Consider the following 26,802-nt stretch of genomic DNA (forward strand, 5'->3'; position numbering starts at 1 on the left):
GGAGCTATGGTGTGTTCAAAGCTATGGAGTTTTCCTTTAGAATTCACGTTGTTGTGAGCTGAGTGTTTGTGTCCCCTCAAAATTCATGTGTTTAATCCCTAACCCCCCACTGTGATGGGATGAGGTTTGGATAAAATCACAAGCGTGAGACTCTCATAGGAAGAGAAGACAGAGACATCTCCCTCTGTCCACAAGCATAAGCTGAAGAAAGGCCACATGAGCGCACGGTGGTCCCCAAACCAGGAAGCAGGCTCTCACCAGATACTAAATCTACCACCACTTTGATCTTGGACTTCCCAGCCTCCAGAACTGTGAGCAATAAATGTCTGTTGTTTAAGCCACCTGGTCTATGATATTTTGTTACAGCAGCCGGAGTAAACTAAGACGTGGCTCTAGTTCTTGGGTTTCTGGTTCCATCTTCTGCTGGCATATATTTCAGCCAGGGCATATATTTTACCTCTTTTTGCATAGATAGCTCCACCAGAGATTTTTTAAAACATACTCGTTCTGGTTTCCCAGCTGCATGAGGTCTCACTACCTTTTCACTCCCAATCTGCTAGCTACACCTGTGTCACTGACCTCTTGCAGGTATGATCTCTATTCTAGGCTTCCACAGTAGAATTCCTTCCCCTTTTCCAGAACAATTATTCCAGAAAAGACCTCTAGTAAAACCAAAGAATGAAGAAGGCAAGAGTAAAAGCCCTGAGCTGATAGCAGGGGCTCTATGAATCTGCTTTCACAGGCGTGGAAGTGGCCATTCAAACGCAGAATGGACTTTGCATTTCCCATATGCTGGCTTCCTTCAACGGAAATACTGAAGTTTGGAACCCAGAGAGGGGAACTCTACTCCATAATAATCCCAAAGAACCAAGTATTTTCCCCAGATGACTATATTCCCAAACATTCTTCACTGGCTTCACCGCAAGAAGGTTTTGGGAAGAAGGGCCTCAGGTGGCTGAGTTAAGAATCTCAGATTAGATGATTCCTTCCAGACACTTCCCACACTTGCTGCCCACTTTGCACTGAACCAATCAGAACAAAGGTTAGACAGACACGGAGGAAAACATGGGGGTTCTCCTACCCTAATAACTCATGCTCTCAAAAGAAAATAACAGATACGGGAAAGCCCAGCCGGAAATAACAGAGAACTCATAGATTCTGCCCGCCTCGTGTGGTTGACAAGAGACCTTGGATTATCACAGAAGGAACAGAAGCTAAACTCTTCCGGCCAGGGATGCGGGGAAGAGGCAGTGGTGGGACGGACAGAGGCACCCACTGGAATCGCACAAAAAGAGAAAAGGAAAATAAGAATCCCTTTCAGATAACATGGTACTTCAGCTTTGCCACATTACTGTAGCTAGGTATTCTACCCACATTACTGTAGCTAGGTGATTCTCCTCCTACTAATAAATCTAGCACCTCTGTGTATCTGTGATGTGCCGGATCCTACTTCACATGCATTAACTCATTCGATCCCTGGCACACCCCACTCATCTGTGACTGCTGAGCTCCTGTGCCTGCTGGCTTGCTACGATGGCCCCGAATTGTTCGCCTCTCCCTGTACTCATGCCCTTTGCCAGATGACCTTGCATCGAGGCCCCTTAAGAGACAGAGTCTGTTTTTACACTTCTTGGATCTGGGTTCCTTCCCGTCACATAGTTAGACCAACGAAAATGTGCCAGTTCTGAGCCTAGACTCAAGAGGCCTGGTGGGTTTCCAGGCTGTTTTCACCTGCACCCCGGTCGTGACAACACACCTGGACTAGCCTGCTGGAGGATGAGACACTTGGAGCAGAGAGAACTCACTGGAGTTGCCCCTGTCAAGCCCACTCCTGGATCAGCCATTGGGCAGCCAGCCCGCAGACAGATAAGAGAGCTCAGCCAAGAGCCGCAGAACTGGCCTATCTCAAGGCTCATAAGCACTGAGAGATAGCTATAGTTCTACACCACTGGACTTTGGGATAATTCGGTGCATACAACAGCTAACTGATGCTTATTTTAACAAATTAGGAGACTGAGGCATGGAGAAGTTAATCGACTTACCAAGGTCACTCGGATAGTTAGTAGTGGAGACAGGAATTGAATCCAGGCAACTTAGCTCAAAGCCAAAGCACTTACTTAAAATCGGACCTCCTACTTTGGTGGAGAGTAAAAGGAGATAGGGCATTGTGGCAACACGAAAGCGTGTGTGTGTGTGTGTGTGTGTGTGTGTATGATGGTCACTGTTTCTGAACACCTCCCTATCCTCTTGAAAAGCCTTTGTGTTAGCCATTCAAAGCCACCAGTTTTACAAGGAGACGCGAGTCTTCTGACATAGCTGATAAGTTCTAATAAATAAGACACTCGAAGGAGAGATTCACAGAAAGAGATAGCGCTTTCAAATTGAATGTTCTCTTTTCTCAAAGAAAAATGTGATAGACTATAAATTTTAAATCAAGGTGATGTACAAAACTGAGTGGCCAGGGGTTACGATATCCAACCCGTCAGAATTTCCTTTGGAAGAAAATATGATGTTAGACTTAGGCATATTAGTCACACATGGATAGGATAAAAGCATATCAGACGCCCCAAACACACCAAACCCTCTTAAATAATGCATTCTCAGAAAATCTGTAACTGATATCAAAAATAATTTTTTTACCTCTGCCGACGTGAAAAGGATTAATCTTGGCAACCCAGACAGCCCCTTTTCCTTAATATCGGGACAGTATTTGTATCTAGCTAAATTCATTGCATACATATTGGACACTGAACCACCTGCAAAAACAAAATTGAAATGGCATATTTATAGCATGAAAGTATAGCTCCCTAAGTGCCAACCACCGTGCAAGACATGAATGGCCATAGCTGTTCTAGTCTAATGACAAATCTCCGGAAGAGTCTTCTGAGTGCCGCGTCCCACACATCACTCCTACACACTTCCTAACCTTCAGTTCCAGCAATTTCCAACCTCAGCAAAGACTGGCGTTTGGCTCTATTCTCTCATGCCAGAGTTTTTCCAAACTAAGAGTTTCAATCGAAGGACGAGGGCCAGTACCCAAGTCTTCATAGTTAATAATATTCTGTCACCTGATTAATAAAATGATAATACATGCTCATCTACGGTCCCAATAAAGGACCGTAGGATAAACAAAATGTGATTCAGAAATCTTCTCAAGTAAAATTGACTGAAAAACTTCTAGCCCTTCCAAATTCCCAGGAGCAGATAAATTCATTTGTTAGATATAAATCCTAAATGGTAGATATCTTATTTGTTTAAAATTTACGTCAGTTATTTAGCATTTATGCAAAATGTTGTCACTCCGGGAAGAGGAACACGCTAGATTCTCAACAAATAGCATTATTAATATCCAACCTTTTGGAATATGTAAATCTTCAAGGAGTTGTTCCTCACGTAATACATAAATAAATGTTTACATGTTTGCAATGGAAAGGAGATGGCAATAACTAGCTGTACTTACCTGGGTTAAATATTCCATCCCCTTCTTTCCAGCCAATAAATTCAATCATTTTCTTCAGAACCGCTTCTTCCACTAACAGAAACACTGGGGACACCTCATACGTATAACTAGATAGATATAAAAAACACTTCACTTCTATGACTAGAGTCAAACCATCCCTTTGGTGTCCCGAGAAATGCACACAGAGTTTTATTAAACCAAGTGGCTATGGACCTGTGGGTGGAGCCTCTGTAGAGTCTTGGGCCATTTATCCCATTGGAAATAGAGACATGTGCAGTCAGTGATAGCGCTGGTCATGATTTGATAAATGCCAATAGCTGGTGGCCTTAGGGATATGCAAGCTACTTCAGAAGTGTTAATTTACGGGAAGGGAGAGATAAAGGCAGTGCATCTAGAGTTTTTACATTAGCTATGAGCAGTGGCCACTTAATTCTCTGGATGCTGCTTTGGATGCCGGTTAAAGAAACACCATTGTCATGGTAACCAGGTGTTACTAGATTACAACCATGAGTACCCTAACAGTCAGCTCTAGATATTCTACATGGAAACTACGAATCTTGAGCTAGGGTTTCCTCTCTTACATTCCTGTGTTTGTGCAGATGGGAAGTACTCTGCGGGGCATCTCTTATTAGGTGATGATTTTATTGCAAAGCACTACCCAAATCCCCTGTCACTGGAGGGTTTGTTGCTCTGGGCTGAGCTGCTATTGCCAGAGAAACTAAGTTAGCCCCTTGGGAACTGCGTCAGCTTCAGGGAGCCACCTTTCCCAAGGTCACAACCTTTCCTCTTATGACTGGGCTAGCTGGAGGTGTAACGGTCACGTGGACCCAACTCCAGACCACTCTAAAGGGCCATTGTAGCTCCAGAGATCTCCATGGAGTCGGCCAAGGTTGTCACTGAGCCTGCATGACAGCTGGACTCCTGTCTCTCTCCACTCCTGCTACCTTCCCCTCCCCTCACCCATGTTGATCCCAAAGGCATTCCTTAATACACATCCTGCTCGCTCAATTCCATCTAGAGCAGTTTCCCAGAGAACCAACCTGGGAAGGTTACCATGTCTTGTTTTGTGATGTTTGAGTCATTTCTTTCTCCAGATAACCTGACGGAGACTGTCTATATTCTCCTTCTCTGACAATCGGGCCAGTACATTAAAGTGTATCTGAATAAATGGGTACTCTAAATATGTACGTTAAACAGACACACTTAGACTTACAGTCACAGGGTTTAATGCAAATATTTTAACATCTGGAAGGGAAAACGTTGGAAACAGGGCAAAACAAAAACACGAAATGAAACGAAACAACAAAACAGAACACCACAATGTATCACCTCCCTATGTGCCAAGCACTCTCTAGACATCATGTCATCTTGCAAACAATCCAAGTTCTATTTTCAACTATGCTAGGCAACCAGTTTACACATAGCAAAAGTGTGGGGAAAAGTATATACGTTTATGTGTACCTGAAAAATGGTGAGATAATCATCCACTTTTTTAAAAAAATTAATTTTAAGGCTGCCTTTGAAAGCAGCCAAACTTTGAACCTGAGAACAGGCATGGAAGAGGAGAAGAGGACATCATGGGATGCTCTCAGGACCTCACATTTCGAGGGGATTGTTCAGCTTAGCAGCGATTGAACGTTTTGTAAACCTCTCAGTGTTTCAACTAAAAGAACCCAGGAAGGAAGGTAGAAAACCCAAGATCCACAAGGAAAGGTTCACAGAGTTGGGTAATTTAACTCTCTCTTCTGGCCTATCTATCACTTACTTAACTGTTCTACTCACTGTGAGCTGGTATCATCTCGCATTACGCCACAAAACCTTCTCTAACTGAAGTCACCAATGACATCCATGCTGCCAGTTCTGGGGACAATTTTGAATCTCTGTCTTCAGTCAATACTCAACAGCATATGATTCTAGACACACTCTCCTCCATGGCTTCCATGCCTTCCTGTTTGATTTTCTCCTTCCCCCCTTTCTCTCTCTCTCTCTCCATGGTAGGCTAGCCTTCCTCCTCCTGATGGTAAAATATTAGATGTCCTCAAGGCTCAGTCCTGTGTTCTATCCTCACTCTATACTCTGTCCTGCAGACACTGCTTCTCCATCTCCTGATTTGTTTTTATTCAAAGTGTTTTCATCCTGCTCATCAAAATCATTTGTTTGGCTTTGAAAATATACCGGTGATTGGGACATAGCCACAGAAATTCAGATTTAATTGGTCTGGGTTGGGACCTGGGCCTCAATACATTTTTTGGAAATGTCCCAGGTTGATTCTAATGAACAGAAAGAGTTGAGCTTTACTGACTTCAGGAATCCCATCCACACCTACCATTTCAATTATCATCATTCACCACAACTTCTAAACTGATCCCTTTCATAGAGATATCAGCTTGGTTGATACATACTCTTGGATATCTCAAAGTCACTGTAAACTCAATTGCTCACAACTGAAAATTAAATTCTTGCTCTTGCCTTTTTTTTACCATATCTTTGAAAACCAGGCCCCTCTTCTAATGCTTCTTGTGTCAATGAATAAAATGACAGTCAACCCAGCTACAAAAGCCAGAAACCCAGGCAACATTTTATAAACCTCCTTCTTGTCCTCATTCCCAAGTTCTGATATATTACCCAGGCCTTTCTGTTTTATCTTCTAAACACATGTTTTTCTCTCTATTCTTATCACTTCTGTCTAAGTCCAAGCTACTGTCCTCTCTCGCCTAAGATAATGCCCTCCCGATTGGTCCCCTCAATCCACTCTCCATATTTCCAGTGATCTTTTCAATAAGCAAATGGTGCCTCATGATCTAGAAACCTTTAAGGCCTTTCCTTTGTACTTAGGATAACTCATAAACATGGCCCACTGGGTCCTGCATATCTGGTTTCTATCCATTTCTCCAATCACATCCTCCATCACACTCCCCATAGCTTATTCAGCTACACCTGCAAAGATCTTTCAGTTTATAAGGTACATCACGCTGTCTCTTGCCACAGGGCCTTTGTACATGCTGCTCCTCTGTTTGAAATTCATCCTTCCTCTTTTCACCTAGTTAACTTATACTCATTCTTCAACTCTTCGTCGTCATTTCCTCAAAGACTTTCCTGAGCTCCCAACTAACAAAATTGTCCACTTATATTTAGAGCATCATGCACGTCTTCTTCATATGTGAATTAAAGGTTTAGATCCATTTGTGTGGATAATTTTGATCAATTTGCATGGAGCATCTCTATCTCACTAGACTTTTTGCTTCGTGAAGGCAAAGTCAAGGTTTGTTTTTATTCAACGTATCCCTCCAGCACTTGGCAGAGACATGACTTTTCATGCAGGAATGAATGACAAGTTGCTTTATCAATTTTCTCATTTGGTAGGTGGAGATAACCATGCCTGCATTAACCATCTCACAGTCCCACTATCAAATCAAACGGCTCTTTAAAATACTGCTAAGTATCATTCCATTATTTATGATGACATTGTACAAATGAAACCATTAAATAGAAATTCACAAAATAAAACTTCACCTACTTAAAAAACATCTCTAATGCATGCTCTGTGTAAGAGTTCAGTAAAATGGCACTTACACACTTGGGTTTAAGGCTTCTGTCATAAATCGGGCCACCAAGGAGTAGTAATCAAGTCCAGCATACAACTGGTTGAAAAATCTGGGATGGTCTGTAAATTTAAACAGAGTGTTCATCTACACAGCGATAAAAAAGACCAATACTATCTATACAGCAGTAACATAAATGAATCTTTCAGACAGGAAAAGCAGCCAGATACAAAAGAATATATACTGCATGATTCCACTTAGATGTCATTCAATATCAGACAAAGCGGATCTACGGAGACTGAGGTTAGAATTCTGGGTACCTTTGCGAAGGTTATACTGTCTAGGAAGGGCCTTGAGGGAGCCCCCGGAGTGCCAGAAATGGTCTCTATCTTGCTCTGGGTGATGGTTACTCATGCACAGATAGGTACAAATACATGAAGCTAAGCACTTCAGATCTGTCTACTTTACTGAATGTAAATTATGCAACAGCTTTAAAAAGAATTCAAATTCTAATTGTGTACAAGGGAGACACATGTTGAAGACCCACCTCATAACCATTTCTACTGAACAATAATGTTTCTAAGAAAAACTTGGGCACTACCTCGAGACCTCTGGTTTATCTGCTCCCTTTTGTCTAACAACCCAGATCCAAACCAGAACCCTGGAGAACTGGATTATTTGAACTCTTTGTCCAGGTATCAAAGCCTGCTGCCTTTGTCTTCTGAAAATGTTGATATTAACTTCCCTATCTTTAAACGCATTTCACTCGCCAACAGGGTTCACGCTGGGCTACCGGTGGGGAGTGACTTTTCATTTTTCAGATTAGACCGTTTTTCGTAGTGCAACTGGCTTATGTAGATGGACTAAGATGTGAGTCATCATGCGGCTTACATAAACTTTCTAATTCAACTTACTTCAAAGGCAGTAGCCTTTAAGACTCAACTCCAGTTCCAACTTTCTATTTTTTTCCCCCTCCTATAAAAGGTCTCATAAAGGTTCTTGGCTTTACACAGTGTGAATATTCACACCACACACCAGGCTAACTGACTTGACATTCTCAATCATAGGAAGCCCAGCATGACAAAGAACAAAGAGGCAGGAGGTCTATTTCTAAATTTGAGTATTTGGGAACCTTTTAGTTAGTGGCTTCTCATTACAACGCTCGGCGTTTGGTTTTAGGTTTTCTTTTTTTTTTTTTTCCTCTTTAAACTGGGGGTTCAATAAAAAACAAAAGTCCAAGAAAATGGTTTTTTAAAAATAATATGTGGAAAACTTCCTCTACTCTGGCAGAGGAAACCAGACATTGCTACAAGTAATTTTAATAAGATTTTTTTTTAGTTCCGTGTTAATTTATGATTGATTTCCATGGTAACATTATGGAAAATATCCAGTAAACTGAAAAATCTACTGCATTAAATGTCATTCTCCACTTCTGACATGCACTATAATAATAAGATATGTATCTCTTCTTTTGAAATGCTAACTGGGTTTTTGATACATACACCAGACTTTCCCAAGGGAATATAAAGCAATTATTTTTAGCCAGGATTTTATTATGTTCTTTCCACTAAATTTAGTTCAGTGTCAGAATTCACCAAGCATAATGCCTGTATGGTCTTAAGCACTAGATTACCTTTACAGCCCACGGAGAAATGCATATTTGGGAAAGTTACTTTCTTACCTTTGGAACTTGCTCACTGGGTGTATGGGATATTAACAGTTAGAATCGCACTTCTGCCCAAGGCGAATACCATGCTACTGCATTTACAAAAGATCATAGCTGTTAAGTCTTCTTGTGAAGCTATCACGGCAGAAACTTACCATGTGTTCGTTTTTGTTTTTTTTTTTTTACACCATCGTAAGGGTTTTCATGTTTTGATCCTGCTAGATTTGATGAAATAATTGGGCAAGTACCAACTGCCAAGAGTCCATCAGTATCTTCCACGTCTATTCCTGTTTATAGCAAGGACACCCTCCTTAGCATTTTTTTTTTCTTTTTGCATATTCTGGGCCTTTCGGATTTAAAACCCCTTCACAAATTCTAATATCAAACTGACCTTTGGCAGTTTGGACCAACATAAGCAATGATTATAAACGGGGGATGGGATGGCCAAGGAACAGATGATATTTCTATATGATCGCTAACACCAACGGTTTTTCCATCGATTTATCTTTGGCCTTGACAAAAAAAAAATCTGTCTTAGGGATTAAATGGCCCATCGCAAACATATCAGAACCACTCTTTTTTGATCTAGCTTTCTTATCTCATAAACACTGTCATCCTCAGCTTTACTGTGAGGTAAATACGTGCTTAAGAAAATATAAGAACTTATCAGGGGTACGGACGAAGGAAGCAAACGAAAGGTCTTACTAGTTTTGACGCTGTAGCGGATGACATCCCGGCAGAGCTCCAACAGCCTGTGGTGTGGCTCTCCTGTGTTTCTCATGTCCAAATCAAGAAGCTGCTTCAGCTGTTCAGGAGGCCGCCACTCGCAAACCTAGACATTCAGCAATGGCAGTTAACTGAGCACCCACCGGAGCCAGGTACGAACAGGACGTTACCATCATGGACCCTACCCTCCTGCAGCTCCCAGACAGGTGGGAGAGACCGAGATTTAAATGTGCCACCACAGTTCAGCGTGAAAAGGCTGTGAGAGTGGCCCAGATGTCATTGGAACAAATGAGGGGCCCCGTCTTGGATTTGGAAGGTCAAAGACTTCCTGGAGGAACCGATATATAACCAAGCAAAGATTAGGCAGCGGGGTGAGGCAAGGGGCACTCTAGGTGGAAGTAATGGAAGTCATAAAGGCTAAAAGATAAGGGGCACATCTCAAGAGTGAAGTTAGTTTGGTGTGGCTAGAGCATGGAGTTTGAGGAAGGAGAGGCCAAGAAGGGAAGCTGGCACGCCACGATAACTTCCTAGCTAGTCTCTCTGCTTGTACCCCTATCCTTGTCCCATACAGTCCATCAGCCTAGCAGCCAGAATCCAGAATGACCCTCTTGAATCGAAGCTATGGTCGTTCCTCTGCTGACATATCTCAGGGGTTCACTTCCTTCAAGGTAAAGCCAAAGTCCTCACAATGACTTAAAATGATCCTGTATGATCTGCTTCCCTCCTGGTTGGCTCTGCCCTGCTAACGTGCTCTTCCTTAAATAAGACCAAGAACACCCCCACCTTGGAGTCTTCCTACTGGCTGTGCCCTCTGCCTGGATGCTCATGTCCCAAATGTCCTCACGGTTAACCTCCTCTGTTCTTTCAGAGCTTTGCTCAAAGTCACTTTCTCAATGATAGCAATCCCAATTCCCTTATTTAACATCACGAGCTGCACCTTGTCCCATCTCTGTCAGCCCCCCCCCCCAACTTTTTCTGTTCTTCCTTTTTCCATAGCACTTGCCACCTTTCAACCTACCATGTAATTCATTTATTATGTCCCACATAATGTCCACAAGAGCAGAGATGTCCATCTGTGCTCGCTGCTCCCAAGTAGCTAACACAGTGCCCACCACGTAAGAAGTGCTCCATAAAGACGTGATGAACAAAAGGATTAATGAATGACTGAATGGGATAAACAAGACTCTGATCATGACGGATTTTCTCTGGCATGTCACAGAGTTCGAACTTGGCTCGAAGGCAGACGCTGAAATGTTTGGGACAGGGGAACGCTATGAACATATTTGTGTTTTGGACAATAGCTTTAGTTGCTATGTGACGATTCCAAGTGAAATTGGAAATGAGGGGTTACTGTATTAAACCAGGCAAGAGAAGGTGGTATTCTGGATGAGGTGGATACCAGTGGAATGAAGTATTTCCACAGATATTTAAAATGCAGAAGCAATAGAACCCAGAAGTCAATTACACAGTAAGGATGAGGAAGAAGAATGGGCCAAGGACAACCCTCAGGTCTGTAGCTTGCGTGCATGGGTTGAAGGTGGTGATGGTGGGGTGGGGGAGGCGGGTGGAGAATCTGGTGGGATGTGGGGTGGGGATGATGAGGTTCGAGCGTATTTAGTCTGAGGCCTCTCAGGACCTCCAAAGGGAGTGCAGCAGTTGACCTGAAGCTCTTGTGAAAGACAAGAAACGCAGTTCTGGGCATATACTATGAAAATACAATATGGATAACATGGCTCAGAGAGAACCTACCGCTAAGAAGAAAGGCACGGGATCTCACCTGGGCACCAACAACACTTAAGATACAGGCAAAGGGAGAGAAGCTCACTTGTGAGGTGGAAGACAAACCAGAGAAGCAGGGACAATCTGAGAAGAGTTTAGTGCTGCTAAAACAAAGAAAAAAAGAACGTTGTGAGGAGAAGATGGTCATCACTATCGAATCCTACTGCGAGGCCGAATTTGATAAAGATTGAGAAGTGCTCATGGGATTTATCAACAAGGAGGTGTTCTTGGCAATACCAGTTTGGCTTAGAGAGGTGGGAGTGAAGGCCAGATTGCCATGGAGTGAGGGTGTGGGAGGTGAGGAAAGAGAGGGAGGGAGGGAGTGTAGACACTCTTTAAAAAGTTAGGCTGTGGAGAGGAGGAGAGAGACAAGGGAGTAGCCAGGAAGTCAGGAGACTGGAAGGTGGGAGGTTGGGGAAAGAAGGAGGAAATGCTAAGTTGTACAAGAGGTATGAAATTAAAGTCTGATGTGAGAACCATAATAGGCAGAGTTCAATCAAAAGTGAGACCATCAAAAGGAATGACTATTGATACAAGCGTATCTCAGAGACACTGCAGGTTTGGCTCCAGACCACCTCAATAAAGTGACTATCAGAATAAAGTGAGTCCAACACACTTTTGGTTTCCCAGTGCCTATAAAAGGGATGTTTACACTGTCCTCTATATATAGCCTATTAAGTGTGCGATAGCATCATGTCTCAAAAAAATGTCCGCACTGTAATTAAAAAACACTTGTTGGGGGAGGTCATTGAGAAGAGGTGACCACCCAGGTGACCCACAAGCTGGACCCGGGCACTTGGAGGCTACTCACCCCCTCCCCGTCCTTGGAATGTGGGTTCAAGTCGCATTTCCGGCTCTGAGGACACAATCTTGAGATGACGTGGTGTTGACAACAGTCGCACAGTGTATTTGGCTGAACCCAGTTGAGGCCTCTATCTATCTCTATGTATATAAACTTTGTAGATAAGGCAGGCAGGCTCAGGGATCCACCCATCTTGCTGCCGCCAAGACAAGTCTATGTAAGTTCGCTTTGCTCATTAAAACTGCCACCACCAACCTGGAGCGGCCTGTTCGTTTCTTTGGTCTCTCCCTGCCCTCTTCCAGGAGCCAGTTTCAGATTTCACCCAGGAAGCCCCTGAGGAGATTATGGAGCAACACTACTTTATTGCTAAAAGACGCAAACCATCATGGGGCACAGGGCCTTGCCTCAGCGTTGATGGCTGCTGTCTGATCGAGACGGTCGCTGCTCAAGGCTGGGGCGGCTGTGTGGCAATTTCTTCAAATAAGACAACAATAAAGTTTGCTGCATCAACCGGCTCTTCCTTTCATGAACGGTTTCTCGGTAGCATGTGATGCTCTCAGCATCTTGCCCACGGTAGGACCTTTTTCAGAATCAAGGTCAATCCTCACAGACCCTTGCCACGTCTTTGTCAACGAAGCTAATGTCTTATTCCAAATCCTTTGTTGCCGTTTTAACAGCCTTCACAGCATCTTCCCCAGCAGTAGATTCATCTCAAGAAACCACTTTCTCTGCCCATTCATAAGAAGCCACTCCTCATCCGTGCAAGTTGTATCATGAGATTGCAGCCATGCAGTCCCCTCTTCAGGCTCCGCTTCTAATTCTGGTTCTCTTGCTATTTCCACATCTGTAGTTACTAACCCCATCAAAGACTTAAACCGTCCAAGCCATCCATGACGGTTGGAATCACCTTCTTTCAAACTCCTCTTAAGGTTGATATTTTGACTTCTTCCCATGTTTCACAAATGTTATTTATGGCATCTGGACTGGCAAATCCTTTCCAGAATGCTTTTTTTTTTAATTATTTTACCCATATCTATGAGAAGAATCACTATCTGTCATAGCTATAACCTTATAAAATATATTTCTTAAATAATAAGACCTGAAAGTTGAAATCACTCCTTGATCCACGGACTGCAGAATGGGTGTTATGTTAGCAGGCATGGGACCATTCATCTTGCACATCTCTATCAGAGCTCTTGGGTGACACTATGTGCATTATGAATGAGCAGTGATATTTTGAAAGGAATCTCTCTTCTGAGCAGTAGGTCTCAACTTTGGACTGAAAATATCGAGTAAACTATGTTATAAACAGAGGTGCTGTCATCCAGGCTTTGTTGTCCCATTTACGGAGCACAGGCACGGGAGATTTAGCAACATCCTTAAGGGCCCTGGGATTTCCAGAATGGTCAGTGAGCACTGGCTTTGAGTCACCAGCTGTATTAGCCCCTAACAAGACAGTCAGCCTGCCCTTTGAAGCTTTGAAGCCGGGCCTGGCCTCTCCTCTCCAGCTTAAAAGTCCTAGGTGGCATCTTCCGATAGAAGGCTGTTTCATCTGCATTGAAAATCTGTGTTTAGTGTAGGTCTTTTGGATAACCTGCTGTAGTTTCTGTGTCAGCACTGGCTGCTTCACCCTGAACTTTTTTGTTACAGAATCGGCTTCTTCCCTTACACCTCACGAACCACTCTCTGCTGGCTTCAAACTCTTCTTCTGCAGCTCCCTCACCTCTCTCAGCCTTCCTAGAACAGAGGAGAGTTAGGGCCTTGCTCTGGATCAGCCTTTGGCTTAAGAGATAACGTTGTGGCTGGTTTGGTCTTCTACCCAGACCACTAATGCTTTCTCCATATCAGCAGTAAGGTTGTTTTACTTTCCCATCATTCATGTGTTCACTGGAGTAGCACTTTTTAATTTTCTTCGAGAACTTTTCCTTTTGGAGCCACGATGTGGCTAACGGACGCAAAGTGCCTAGCTTTTGACCTATCTTGGCTTTCAAAACGCCTTCCTCACTAAGCTGAATCATTCCTAGCTTTTGATTTAAAAAAAATTTTTTTTAACATTTTTATTTATTTTGGAGAGACACAGAGAGACAGAGCACAAGCGGGAGAGGGGCAGAGAGCAAGAGGGAGACACAGAATCTGAAGCAGGCTCCAGGCTCTGGGCTGTCAGCACAGAGCCTGACACGGGGCTCAAACCCACGAACCGTGAGATCATGACCGGAGCTGAAGTCGGATGCTTAACCGACTGAGCCACCCAGGTGCCCCTTAGCTTTTGATTTAAAGTGAGAGACATGCACCTGTTCCTTTCATGTGAACACCCAGAGGCCATTTCAGGGTTATTCAGTGGTCTTATTTCAATACTGTTGTGTCTCCAAATAGGGAGGCCCAAGGACAGGGTGGAGAAACCCGGGAACTAACTGCCAATGGGCAGAACAGTCAGAATACAAACAGTTAAATTCACTGTCATATGGGTGTGGTTTGTGGTGCCTCAACACAACTACAACAGCAACATCAGAGATCCCTGATCGTAAGAAATATAAAAAATATTCCAATATTTTAGAATTTGTTATAATATATAACAGATGTAATAATGAAAAAGTTTGAAATAATGTGAGAATTACCAAAATGCAACACAGAGACACAAAGTGAGCAAATGCTGTTGGAAAATGGCACCAATAGACCTAGTAGATGGAGGGTTGCCACAGACCCCCCAACTTGTAGAAAACATAATATTGGCAAAGGACACTAAAGTGAAATGAGGCATCCCTGTATACACAACAACATGAATAAATCTCAGATGCATTTTGCTGAGGGAAAATTGCAAGCCTCAAAAAGCCTCTTGTGATAGAATCCCACCTATCTGACATTCTGGAAAAGACAAAAAAAAAAAAAATTCGGGCACAGAAAACAGGTCAGCAGCTGTCACGGGCTAAGGCGAGGGGCAGGGTTGACTATAGATGGTCCCAGGGTTGATTGCAGAGGGGGTGATGGAACTGTTTTATATCTTGATTGCGGGGTAGTTACATGACTTATCAAACTCATATAACCACACACCGAAAGGAGCAAATGTTACTAAAAGTAAATTATAAGTTAATTTTTTAAGTTTTTTTTTTTAACTTTTATTTATTTTGAGACAGAGATAGAGAGCGAGCAGGGGAGGGGCAGAGAGAGAGGGAGACAGAATCCCAAGCAGGCTCCACACTGTCAGCACAGAGCCCAGTGTAGGGCTCGAACCCATAAACTGTGAGATCATGATCCAAGCTGAAGTCAAGAGCCAGGTGCTTAGCTGACTGAGCCACCCAGGCGTCCCTATAACTCAATTTTTTTTTAATGTCTGTAAGAGAAGACACTAGAAGTAATCAACTCACAAAGTGTGGGGATGTATCTGAAGGTCACCTTTCAAAGGTGCCTTGTTGGATCTCTGAGAAAGTAGACTAGATTCACGACATAAAAATTCCACCTCCTTCTCCCAAATTCAACATAGCTTTCAACCCAACTTCAACATAGCTTTCAACCCAACTTCACATGGAGAGACTGCACGGTGACTGTACTGCAATCAACTTGTGGTTCCTTAACTGATAACTTAGGATCTTAAGTCTCCCCTTCTTGTCTTATCTCCCATTAGTCCCCTACATGCGCCCTTCTTTCTGGGCAAAATTTCCCTTTTGCAATGCTCTTTCCATTCTTTGCCTTCCCGCTTTCTTCAGCACACATGGGTCGGCTTCTCTCTGCCCTTCAAAATCTTACTTGACCTTCACAACCCACATCAAAGCTCAGACTGCCCACTCCTCTGTGAAATCCCCGAAGTCAGCCCCAATCACACACATTTATCACATTCTTACTGGGACCCCCTATTCTCTTGTCCAGTGAAAACTCACCCTTCCAATTAGACTATAAATTCTGTTCAAAGCTGAGCTTTTATCTTATTTGTCTTTATATCCCCCAGGGCCAAATATAATGGCTTACCCGTAGCTAATACTCAGTTAATATTTAATGACTGAATAGAGGCCAATTAAAAAGGAAAAAAGCTTACCAGCAAAGCAGTGCGCTCCAAAGTGAAGCCGGTCCAAAATATTTCACAAGTACAGATAAGACCAGAAAATATGCAATTATAAATATGTAAGCAAGAAATACCATCAGTGATTTTGCCTGGAATGTAGCTATTCTAAGTTCACGAGACACTTTCACCTTTATTCCTATTAGTTTTCCCAAATGCGTGTGATCAAAAATTCAGAATAAATCCCGTTCCACATTCAAAATCTTTTTTAAACGATATTTATTTTTGACTAATAGAATTGGAATAAGAATCCCTCCTATACATCTATTCATTGATAATTCGACTCCAATAGGAAAGATAATCAATGTGATAAAGGATAATTGAGCAATTATAAGAGACACACAGAGGAGAAGTTCAAAGCACAGACTCAAGCCAGGCTGCGTGGATTTTCGTGCCACCTCTAATGCCTACTAACACGTGACCTTGGGCAGAGGACTTGACCTCCTGTGCCTCACTTTTTTCCTCATCCTTAAAAGAGAGTTAACATATAGCCCCTGCTTCTTAGTGTTTTTGTAAGGATTAAATGCACAAATTCATATGGAATAGTCCTGAGAACATCACCTGGCACACAGTAAACACTCCTAAGAGTAGATATTATTAGTAATAATTGAAGTATCAATTTGAATCTGAATTGGAGCCTGAATTTGAAACCTAGGCCCGGTAACTGGTGCCAGTCAGAAGTCAGACTTAACCAAGATTTCCAGTTGAGCTCAGACAAGCTCCTGAGAAGGACCTTTAGATAAATTTTAAAACTTTTCATACCCTTTTCCCCATTCCGCTTGTGTTTTACCAGTAACAAAAAGAATGTGCCCATGACAATGGAGAGCAGAGTATTTTTTAGGGCGTGTATAAATCAGATCATCAGGTTATTTATAATCAACACGGTTACAGCGCAGAAGCTTCATTCCTATGTTTCATGCCTTCATGGTCAAGGTCTGAGGTCTCAGCCAGTCTCCCAAGAAAAGATGGCTGCCAAAGTTAGGCGCCAACCCTCCTAGGAAAGTAGATGCTGGGGGGAAGGGGGTGGGGCTCACACTTTGTTTCCCGGGATCCCCTTGAAACAAAGGTAGGAAGGAAATAATAGCATGAGCTTCCCATTTTCCCTTACATCGAACCACCAGATTGGGAAAGAACCTATCTTTCCCATTCCTCAGATTTCTGGCAGGTGTCGTTTATTTTTACCTTCTCACTGACATCCGTAGCCTTCAAAACCACCTCTTCCATGATTAGCCTACAGGCCTCTTCCACAAATTTTTCTCCTGCTTTTGCGTCTGTTGTGGGGCCGTTCAGTACAACCCCATCCACGAGAACGGCACTCTTCTTACTTGGAACCATCTCTTGTTGATGGGGGTCTCCTGCAAGCACACAAACAGATCATGTCTGAGATGGAATCTACTCAGATCACAACAAAACACAAGGGGAAAAATGGATCACTACCCCAGCTTCGAATGGTGTATCTCTTTTTTTCAATGTTTTTATTTATTTTTGAGAAAGACAGAATGTGAGTGGGGGAGGGGCAGAGAGAGAGGGAGACACAGAATCGGAAGCAGGCTCCAGGCTCTGAGCTCTGAGCTGTCAGCACAGAGCCCGAAGCGGGGCTCGAACCCATGAACCGCGAGAACATGACCTGAGCCAAAGTTGGATGCTCAACCGACTGAGCCACCCAGGCGCCCCATATCTCTTTTAATACATGTGGGGCGTTGAAGCTGACCGTTTTTTTATAGTTCCCAATGGCATAATAGAGTTAAGGAAAGAAAGTTCTATTTTCCATTCCTGTAGCATCTTGTTTAGCATCAGGGAGTGCGGAGGAGCTCAAGAAATGTAAATTCAACCTACTTTACTCACTCTTGCAAACACCTTTCAAACACATGTACAAAAAGATGATTGTAGACACAAGCCCATGTCTCTTTTGTGCACATACACTCTTCTGTAATTTGTTAAGGACTGCCATATGTTCCTTTTGTAGGAATAAGCCATTCCTGAAGAAAAAATGATCTCTAGGTCACCTCTCTTAACTTTACATTTGAAGCTCATGCTTGGATCCTGAGAAACTTAACAGAAGCCCATGGGGGAGGGGAAGGAAAAAGGATGATGGGTATTGAGGAGGGCACCTTTTGGGATGAGCACTGGGTGTTGTATGGAAACCAATTTGACAATAAATTTCATATATTGGAAAAAAATTTTTAAAAATTAAAAAAAAAAAAAGAAAGTCTAAATAAATAAATAAATAAATAAATAAATAAATAAATAAAATGACCCTCTATATTAAAGACACTGCTTTTGTCCCTGAGGGCCCCTCCTTACATATACTCAGCCACCTTTTTTATGGAAGAAGAAGAAAAGACAAGTGAGATGCATGATGGTTGGTGTAAACCCACATTTGATACCCTTAAATTTTTCAAACTTTCAGTTTGGGCACAGGCAGAAGGATGGAACAGAACATTTTCAGGAAGGTACAACTGCCAGTCAGTGACTAAAGGTTAAAAGTCAACATGGAAATCTATATCTGAGAATAAAGGTTACTGCCTACCCAAAATAGCCCTCCACAAAAATAATTCTGGCAACTTCATCCAAATATTCCACCAATATCTGCCACAAGCTTTGATTCAATTTTATTCTTTCTCTAATCAGTGTCTCTCTTTCCTCCTGTATTGTACATTGTGGAAATTTCCAGAAACAAGTTTTAAAACTATTTTTCAGCACCACACCCAGAACAGTGCCTTGCTTGTACTTTGTAAGTCTATCTTAAACATGCCAGTGGCCCATAAGCGTTTCAAATATTTTTGTGCTTACTAAAGCATAAAAAGCATAACAGTATTAACATTTATTATGCCTTAAAGTCCGTCTTTTCCTCAAAGTAGTTCATTTTGGTAAAATTCTGTGGCTTTACTTCTGTTACTGGCAAACCCAATTGGTGTCCATGGAGGCAGATAAAAATGGCACAGGCAGATTCCCCAATTTGGGAAAGCCGGGTTCTGCAGCAGAGGATCAATCTTTTAACCTCACGCTGAAGGGTAAACCATCCAGAGCTCCAAGGATGGATTTCAGTTCCACCCTTCACTTTGACTTATATTTCACTTGAAAGGGTGCATTCAACATGGCTCAGGGCCAAATGTGGAAGCCCGGGGTTTGAGCTTTCAGATGGGAAGCCTGTAACACCTAAAGGCACTTTCCTCCCTCCCAATTTTAGGTTCTAAAAATAAACTGGAAAAGAGGGCGATTATTCAGGGAACCCTGGTTATGTCAGTAGGCAGGGCTATTATTAGGCAGAGAGAAAAAGTTAGTTTTTTTTAACCTCATTAGTAGGATTTCAGGTTTTTATCGTTCAGGGAATAGCAGTCACTCTGTAGCCCTCTCAGAATCAATCTCTCTCTCTCTCTCCCATCTCTCTCTCTCTCTGTTTCTCTCTCTCTCACACACACACAAAATGTCAAACACCCACTTGCAACCAGAAAAGCAGTGAAATTGAAACTAAAGTCATCTCTGTCTCCAAAGAAATCCCCATATTTCATGCAATTATCTGTGAGAAAATCTATAAAAACTATAAAGAACTGGAGACAGATTATGCTTCTTTTCTTGATGTATACATTCTAATTCTATTGCCAGATGTGACAATGTGCCTCTTCTTCCCCATGCTTTTTTCCCAGGTTGTGTAAGTAGGTCAAACTGTGATCTTCTGGGATATGTACCCAGGATTTCCAATCTAACTGCTAGTGTGTATAGTGGTTAATAATGAAGTCTTTCAATGGGAAGAATCTTCCATGAAGAATAAATCCAAAATATGACTGTTTTTCATCACCCCTTCCCCTACCACCTTAGTCCAAACCACCATCAAAAGCTTGGATTAGTGCAGTAGCCTCCCAGCTAACCCTTGGCTCTCACCCTTGTCCTGCATGTCGTACGGACTATGCTCAACATAGTAGCTCTTATGTTCCCCTTGAATTGATATGTCAGATCAAGGCTGACTTAAACCATCCAATGGCTCTGTATCTCACCAACCAAAAAGTCAAAGTCCTTATAATGAGCTCTAAGGCCCTAAATGATCTCCTGTCCCCATCATCCCCTGGACTTCAAACCTCATCTATTACTACTGTCCTCCAAGCTCCCCAAGTTCCATCCACCTTGGCCTCTTCACTATTCTTCACTCTTTTCTTAAACACGAGTTTCTCAAAGAGGCCTTCTTGACGACCTGATTTCAAACTGTAGCCACTTCTCACCTCCACCTTCTTTCTTTGCTTTATTTGACTCAAAATTAGTGACCATGATGTGACATATAATATAAACTTATTTACTTATTTGTCTAAGTATCTGTCTCTCCAATAGAGGTTTGGCTGTATAAGCTTCTGTCTGTTGGTTTCACTTGTGTTTCTGTAGCACCTCGAAAGTACCTGGCAATTTATAGGAGTCTGATAAGCCTTTGTTGGCTATTACATAGAAGAAGCTCTCCTTGACCCTTCAACCAACCAATGATAATGTCCCCTTCTCTGAGATGCCATTGTAAGTTACCTGACTAACTGAGCGGGAAACAACTTTGGCTGGGGATGGGGTAGATATAGAATACAATTCATACAATCCATGGCCTACAGAAGACACGGGAGGAACAGGAAGAAGAACAGGGAACAGGTTCAACAGGAAAACTGAGCTGTAGCCCCTGGACTGTGAAAGGAAACTGCACACGGAGGTTCTCACTTTCCTCTCCTCTCCATACTTTTTGCTGCAGCCCCTCTCTTTCTATGCTCTCTCCTTCCTTTTCTTGTAGGAATTTGACTTCTGAAAGTCAGTCCATCCAGCCTCACCCTAGGAACCACACTTCCAAATGTGAAAGGCAGTCGACCCCTTAAACTCTGACTTGTGAAGGTCCACCGACTCTCCAATCCCATGCCTCCCAAAGCTCTGTATGAGATCAATGTTTGCTTTGTTCAAAGAGATGCGCAGATTTCCTTGGTGAGCAAACAATACATTCAACTTCGAATATTGTTTCAGTTATTGAGCAGTGGCCTCTTCCTTTGACGCAGGATTAAGTAAATTAACACAGACGAAGACTTAAAACAGTGCCTGCTAGGTAGTGGGCACGCAAAAAAAAAAAAAAAAAGTCATTAATATTAGCTGGCTCAATAAATTTTAGCTAACAGTAACAGGCAACCAATAATACTTATTAAATACATAAGTGCATGGAGGAGAAGTGAAACTCCCTGTGACAGTAAGCTACAATAGTAGAAAGGGAAAATCTCCTCAGCGTGGTCAAATGACAAGGTAATGAACTCTAGACCAAGGGGCCACAGTGGAAGAGTAGAAAGAGGGGCCACAGAGTGGGGGATTGCCCCGTAAACACAGCAGTACTTCCTGCCAGAATGTTCAGGACACAAGATGGCGGTCATGCAGTTCAGCCCCCACTGAGCGGGCAGCTCTCCACACCTCCTGCCTTGTCACTCTCCAGCTTGCACTGTGGCTTCTGTGCAGCGGTTTGATTTCTTGCACCAGACTGTAAAATCCTACAGGAAAAGGATGCGTGTCTCATTTTCCTGGTCACGTCAGAAACCCGTTCGGCAGCTAGCACGGGTAGGCACTCAGTAACTCTGAGGACCGCCTGGCTAACGGCAGAGACGTCTGGGAAGTCATCTTACGCAATCCCTTCATACAATCCAAAGATCCCCTGCACAACCCAGTGGCCACGATGTCAGGTTAGCTGAGTTCTAGTCTCACTTGATCTCTCCCAAGCTCCCCAATCCTGGGAGAGTACAACCTCTTTGTGTCTCAGTTTCCTTATCCACAAAATAGGACACAAAGGAAAGTGCTGGGCTGGCTACCAGAAAAGCTGAGTAAGATTCAGATGCCTAAGTTGCTACTCAAACGATTTTGTTCTAGGCTGCGTTCAAAATCTGGAATTCAGCAAGCACTCTAACTTATACTAACGCTGCTGAAACACACTAATGTCCAGCTGGACTTACGATTCACTGTTCTGGTGACCGCTAAGGTCCTCCCAAAATCTAACAGCTTTAGTTGTCTAGGCTCTCTCTAATACTTAGGCATTCATTTCAACAAGCATGTAGCCATCACCTGCCACACAGGCCACCAACCAGTTTAGGGGCCAAACACGCGAAGGGGATCATTTCTTCAAGGACCTCCAAGTCTCACGGGGAGATTAGGTCCTCAAAATTTACAGCCACACGAGACATGTCTACAGGCTGCGTGTCCAGCTCTGTTCTCGAAGTTTTACAGATCTAACAAATTTAACGGTCGCAAAAACTCCAGTTATGTATTCCGTGTTACGGCTGAGGAAACTGAGACACAGACGGTTTAACTGGCTTGCCCAGCGTCACAGAGCTAGTAAATGGTGAAACCGGGGTAAATAACATACTGAAGCTCTGGGGAGGACCAACAAGATTCTGTTCCACAGGCATCTACAGTTTGTAAGGCCATGTCAGGGAGGTAGTAATGACAGCAAGATAAAGTAGACTCAATTCCTGTCCCCAGTTAACTGAGAGCCTCAGAGTACTGAATAACCAACCAGAAGACAGTAGGTGTCCAATGGCACGAGAAGGACCCTCATAAGATGTTTTGAATATAAACTATGCCGACATTCGTGGTTAAGGCTCAGGGTTGTAAGAGAAGTCAAGGTATCGGGGGAAACTTCTGAATTAGAGGACGTGTCTTCTCCTTGAGTATCGGTATAATGAATAATCATAATTTTAAAACTGCATCACGTAGAGTAGCACCCCACTGACAGCTGGAATGGTCACAAAAATTCCTCTCAGCGTGACTTCACGTACGCATTTGTGTCATTTCCACAGGCTTTGGCAGTAAGTGGGTACATGTCTAATTTCTCTTCCACAGGGCTCTGAGCCAAATACGGGGAGACTTCTTTCAACTATCATCTAAATCTCTCTCTATCTCTCTTTTTTTTTTTCTAGTTAGAACTACTCCAGTTTCTTCGATGGTTTCTGATAGCCGATGGTCACGAGTCTGGGTCAGTTTATTTCTATCTTATAAAAGGAGGCATAGCACAAAAATCCAGGTGTAGTATCCCCAACTCTAGAATACAGTGAATTCAGGGGCGCCTGGGTGGCTGAGTTGGTTAAGCATCCGACTTTGGTTCAGGTCATGACCTCGCAGTTCATGAGATCGAGCCCCACGCTGGGCTCTGTGCGACAGCTCAGAGCCTGGAGCCTGCTTCAGATTCTGTATCTCCTCTCTCTCTGCCCCTCCCCCACTCATGCTCTGTCTCTCTCTATCTCTCTCTCAAAAATAAATAAACATTAATTTTTTTTTAATTTAAATAGAGTGAATTCATATTTCCCGTGCTCTGGTCACCATGATCCCATTAATAAGGCTCCCATGAGCACCCTAGCTGATACCAAAGCTTAAACTTTGAAACCAGGCAGATCCTGGTCCAAATTCTAATTGTGCTCCTGTGACTTCATCCATGTTATTTACATTCCATGTGATTCAGATTTTTTATCTGGTGAAGGGAGGAAATAGCCATGTCTATTTTAAGGAGTCACTGGAAGGGTTAAATGGGGCAAAGCGTGTAAGGTGCTGAGCAAAGTGCCAGGAACAGTCTAAAGAGAACAAGAAATAGTAACTATTAATGTGACTGAGTCTATATGAATTCTTTTTTGGCACCCACATTCCACTGTTGGCTCAGGTAAAAGTTAGAATTAATAGCCTTAGGTCTTTATCAGAAAGTCTGCCAGTTAGAGCCAAGAGTCCCATCCAAGACTCTTTAATCGTTAAGAGAAAATTAGCAATAGGAAAATAATGCTTGCTTCCAAAGGATAGGAAGGAGGAACAATAGATCAAAAGAGGAATCCAGGCATCTGGGTGGGAGCCAAGGAACACTTCCAAAAACTTGTGCAAAAGACAATGGGGACCAAGGGAGGTCTGAGAGTCGGGACCTGGAAAGCCCAATAGGCCGGTCCAAGATGGGCATGAAAATCAACGCCTGCAAAAGAGGATAGCATTAATTAATAAATTAATAAGGGACAATTACCAAGCACCCAACTTGGTGCCTAGGGATACAGAGATAAGAAACACAGAGTTTCTGTCCTCAAGTTGCTAAACATCTGAAAAGAGAATATTTAGGGAGACAGAGTGAAGGAAAATACGGCTGAAAGAGCAAGCTGAAGAAACACCCTTCTGTTCTGGAGTTTTCTACTTCCGGTGTCTCTTCTAATCTTAAAAGAGCGGATGCCCAATTTAACTTGATGTACCTGGGTGGTACTGCTGGGCTCGTAAATTGTTTGCATCCCTTTCAAATTTCATGCCCGTTTTTAAGCCATTTTGTTGTCTTAAAAGAACATATCAATGAGAGGGTAACTATGGGCAACCTACGATTAAAAAGACTATAGAAAATAAACAAAGATTAATAAATAACAACAATACAAGGCATTGGCCACAAAACCTCTGGAGATTTGGGTAATAGTAACGAATGTAGGGATTTAGCTACTGAATCTACCTCTGCGATGCTGCAGAATCACAGAGCCTTTTTAGGAACTGAATGATTTCCACAGTGCGACCCACAAATATGACGACATAGGAGTAAAAGGCAAAACTATGCTTACAATATTATTCAGCTAAAGAGGGGTGGCTACCCATAGGCAGAGAGAAAGAAAGAAATTAAGAAATTAGCTGAAATCCACAGTGAATCAATATTGCTTATATTTACACTTTGTGAAATATTTACTGAATATTGTGTGCAAGACATTGGGATAGGCACGGTGGGGGAACTCAGAGATGAATCAGACACACAGATGGTAACCTCAAAATCTTGTAAGGAAAATTAGACATGTTTACGAATACCTAGAATCCCATCCAGAGGGTATAAAGTGTGAAGCTCGAGGTCAGACAAAGCACACTGAAATTCCAGAGAAGAGCTTCTGAATGTGCGAAGCAGAAAGGCCACCTGGCTTAGACGGTAGTTAGGATGACCGTTCATTCAACCATTCAGCAAATACTTACTTAGTGCCCGTCATGTTCAAGATGAACAAGAAGACACAAATTGACATTTACTTGGGTAGACAGGAGATGTAGTCAATAAAAAGGCAAACAGATAGCCAATTAAAATAATTGCAGGCTCTAATAAATGCTCTAAAGGAAATTACTTGAATGACTCAATAGAATAAGGAGAAGAAGCTATTTTAGATCTGGTCCTGGGAAACTATTTCTAAGGCAGAGACATTTGTACTGACGTGTTTTAGGGAACCAGATGTAAAAAAGATGTGGCAAGAGAACAGCCTAGCAGGAAGGAACAGAAAAGGCAAATAATCTGTAAATTGGCCCCTGAAAGAAACAGAAAAGGACTGTGCAGCCTAAGTGGGAGGAAAAGGGAAAAGAAGGAACCAAGTGAGCTTTGGAAAGACCGACAGGGAGCAGATCAGGTAAGGTATTTTATTCTAAAAGCGACACGAAGCCGCTTAAGGGTTTTAAACAGAGGAGTAACATGATGGGATTTACATTTATAGAAGATTAGTCTGATTCCACGCAGAGGCGCATGTGGACGTAGATTACTGAGGAAATCCTGTGGAAGGTCCAGGCAACAGAGAACTGAAGCTCTGATGTGAAGGTAGCAGTGGAGATGCAGAGAAGTGCTGAGCTACGGGAGACATTTTGGTGGGAAAGCCAAGAGGACTTGCTGGTGAATTGAACGTAGGGGGTAAATAAAACAGTAGGATCTAAGGTGACTCTTGGGTTTGGCACCTGTGCCACCAGGCAAAGGGTGGAGCCCTGCGCTGACACGGAGACCACTGGAAAAGGGCAAGTTAGTCAAGAATGTGGCGGGGCAGGCTTAGGGAATCAAGATTTATTTCTCATTAGTACGAATTGGTTGTGATGGGGGTAGAAACAAACGTCATGGCAAAAACATTCACGATAAAAAGGCAACGCGAACCAGGTAAAAAACAAAAAACAAAAAACAATGAATGTGTACGTTGGTGTCCAGGAAATCCCAACAATTTATTTGTCCAAGAGGCAAGGTCTATAAATGGGAGAAGTGAGTGTTGGGAGGGTGGCATGGGGACTGATCTTGCAGTAACTTGAATAGAAAGAATTTAGGTGTTACTTGGTGGGCAGTAGGAAGCCTTATCTACGACGGGATAAGAAGAGGGCTTTAGAAAGATTTAACAGGTGTAGAGGTCAGATGGCAGGTCAAGAATTGGAGGTGGGGAGATAGGATGGTGATACTCCAGGCCAGGGAGAGGGAGAACATGAACTAGGCAGTGGACAGAATGGTAGGTTTGTATTTATTTCAACCTCTCCCCATAATAGTGCTGCTGTAAACTTGAAGCCAGGAATCCTGTGTCTTTCTAATGAGTCCTAAAGCTGTCCAAAGACAGGATAGTTTCCTATTCTCCAGGAAATCTATGTTCTAATGACCTTTGGATGATAAGGTGACAGAATAAGGCGAGAAAAAAATCATTTTGTGCATCCATGCATCAGTTCCTCTCTTGCAAAGCACTGGCGAACATATAACATTTTTTGGAGGTGACATGTTCCCGTCACCTAGGGTTTTGTTTTATGAGATCCTGTTGTGTTAGCATCTCGGATGCTAGTCAAATGATTCAGATTCTGTTGAAACACAAAGGCATCCCCTTCAACAGAAGAGGTGGGTGCTTAAACACCATCCATTTTCTGAGAGGACAAGTTCCTCACAAGGGAGTCTAAAGCACCCCAAAAAAAAATAGCTGTCAGAGCCCCACCAATAGCCAATAAATGCATGGTGTCCCATAAACCCTATTTATTTATTTATTTATTTATTTATTTATTTATTTATTCACTTAT

At 42.7% G+C, this 26,802-nt stretch overlaps 1 protein-coding gene across 1 annotated transcript in view; it reads right to left on the reverse strand.

Annotated features, from left to right (window-relative positions):
- The window catches only part of GADL1 (glutamate decarboxylase like 1), a 167,491-nt gene that overhangs the window by 120,249 nt on the left and 20,440 nt on the right, over positions 1 to 26,802 (reverse strand). Inside the window, exons 2-6 of the mRNA XM_049629225.1 lie at positions 17,209 to 17,381; positions 9,374 to 9,500; positions 7,034 to 7,124; positions 3,461 to 3,567; positions 2,641 to 2,756 (exon numbers count right to left, since the gene is read on the reverse strand). Coding sequence (XP_049485182.1) covers positions 2,641 to 2,756; positions 3,461 to 3,567; positions 7,034 to 7,124; positions 9,374 to 9,500; positions 17,209 to 17,381 — 614 coding nt within the window. The remainder of the gene's footprint in view (positions 1 to 2,640; positions 2,757 to 3,460; positions 3,568 to 7,033; positions 7,125 to 9,373; positions 9,501 to 17,208; positions 17,382 to 26,802) is intronic.

The sequence above is a fragment of the Panthera uncia genome, chromosome C2 (assembly GCF_023721935.1).
Source record: "Panthera uncia isolate 11264 chromosome C2, Puncia_PCG_1.0, whole genome shotgun sequence".
NCBI lineage: Eukaryota > Metazoa > Chordata > Mammalia > Carnivora > Felidae > Panthera > Panthera uncia.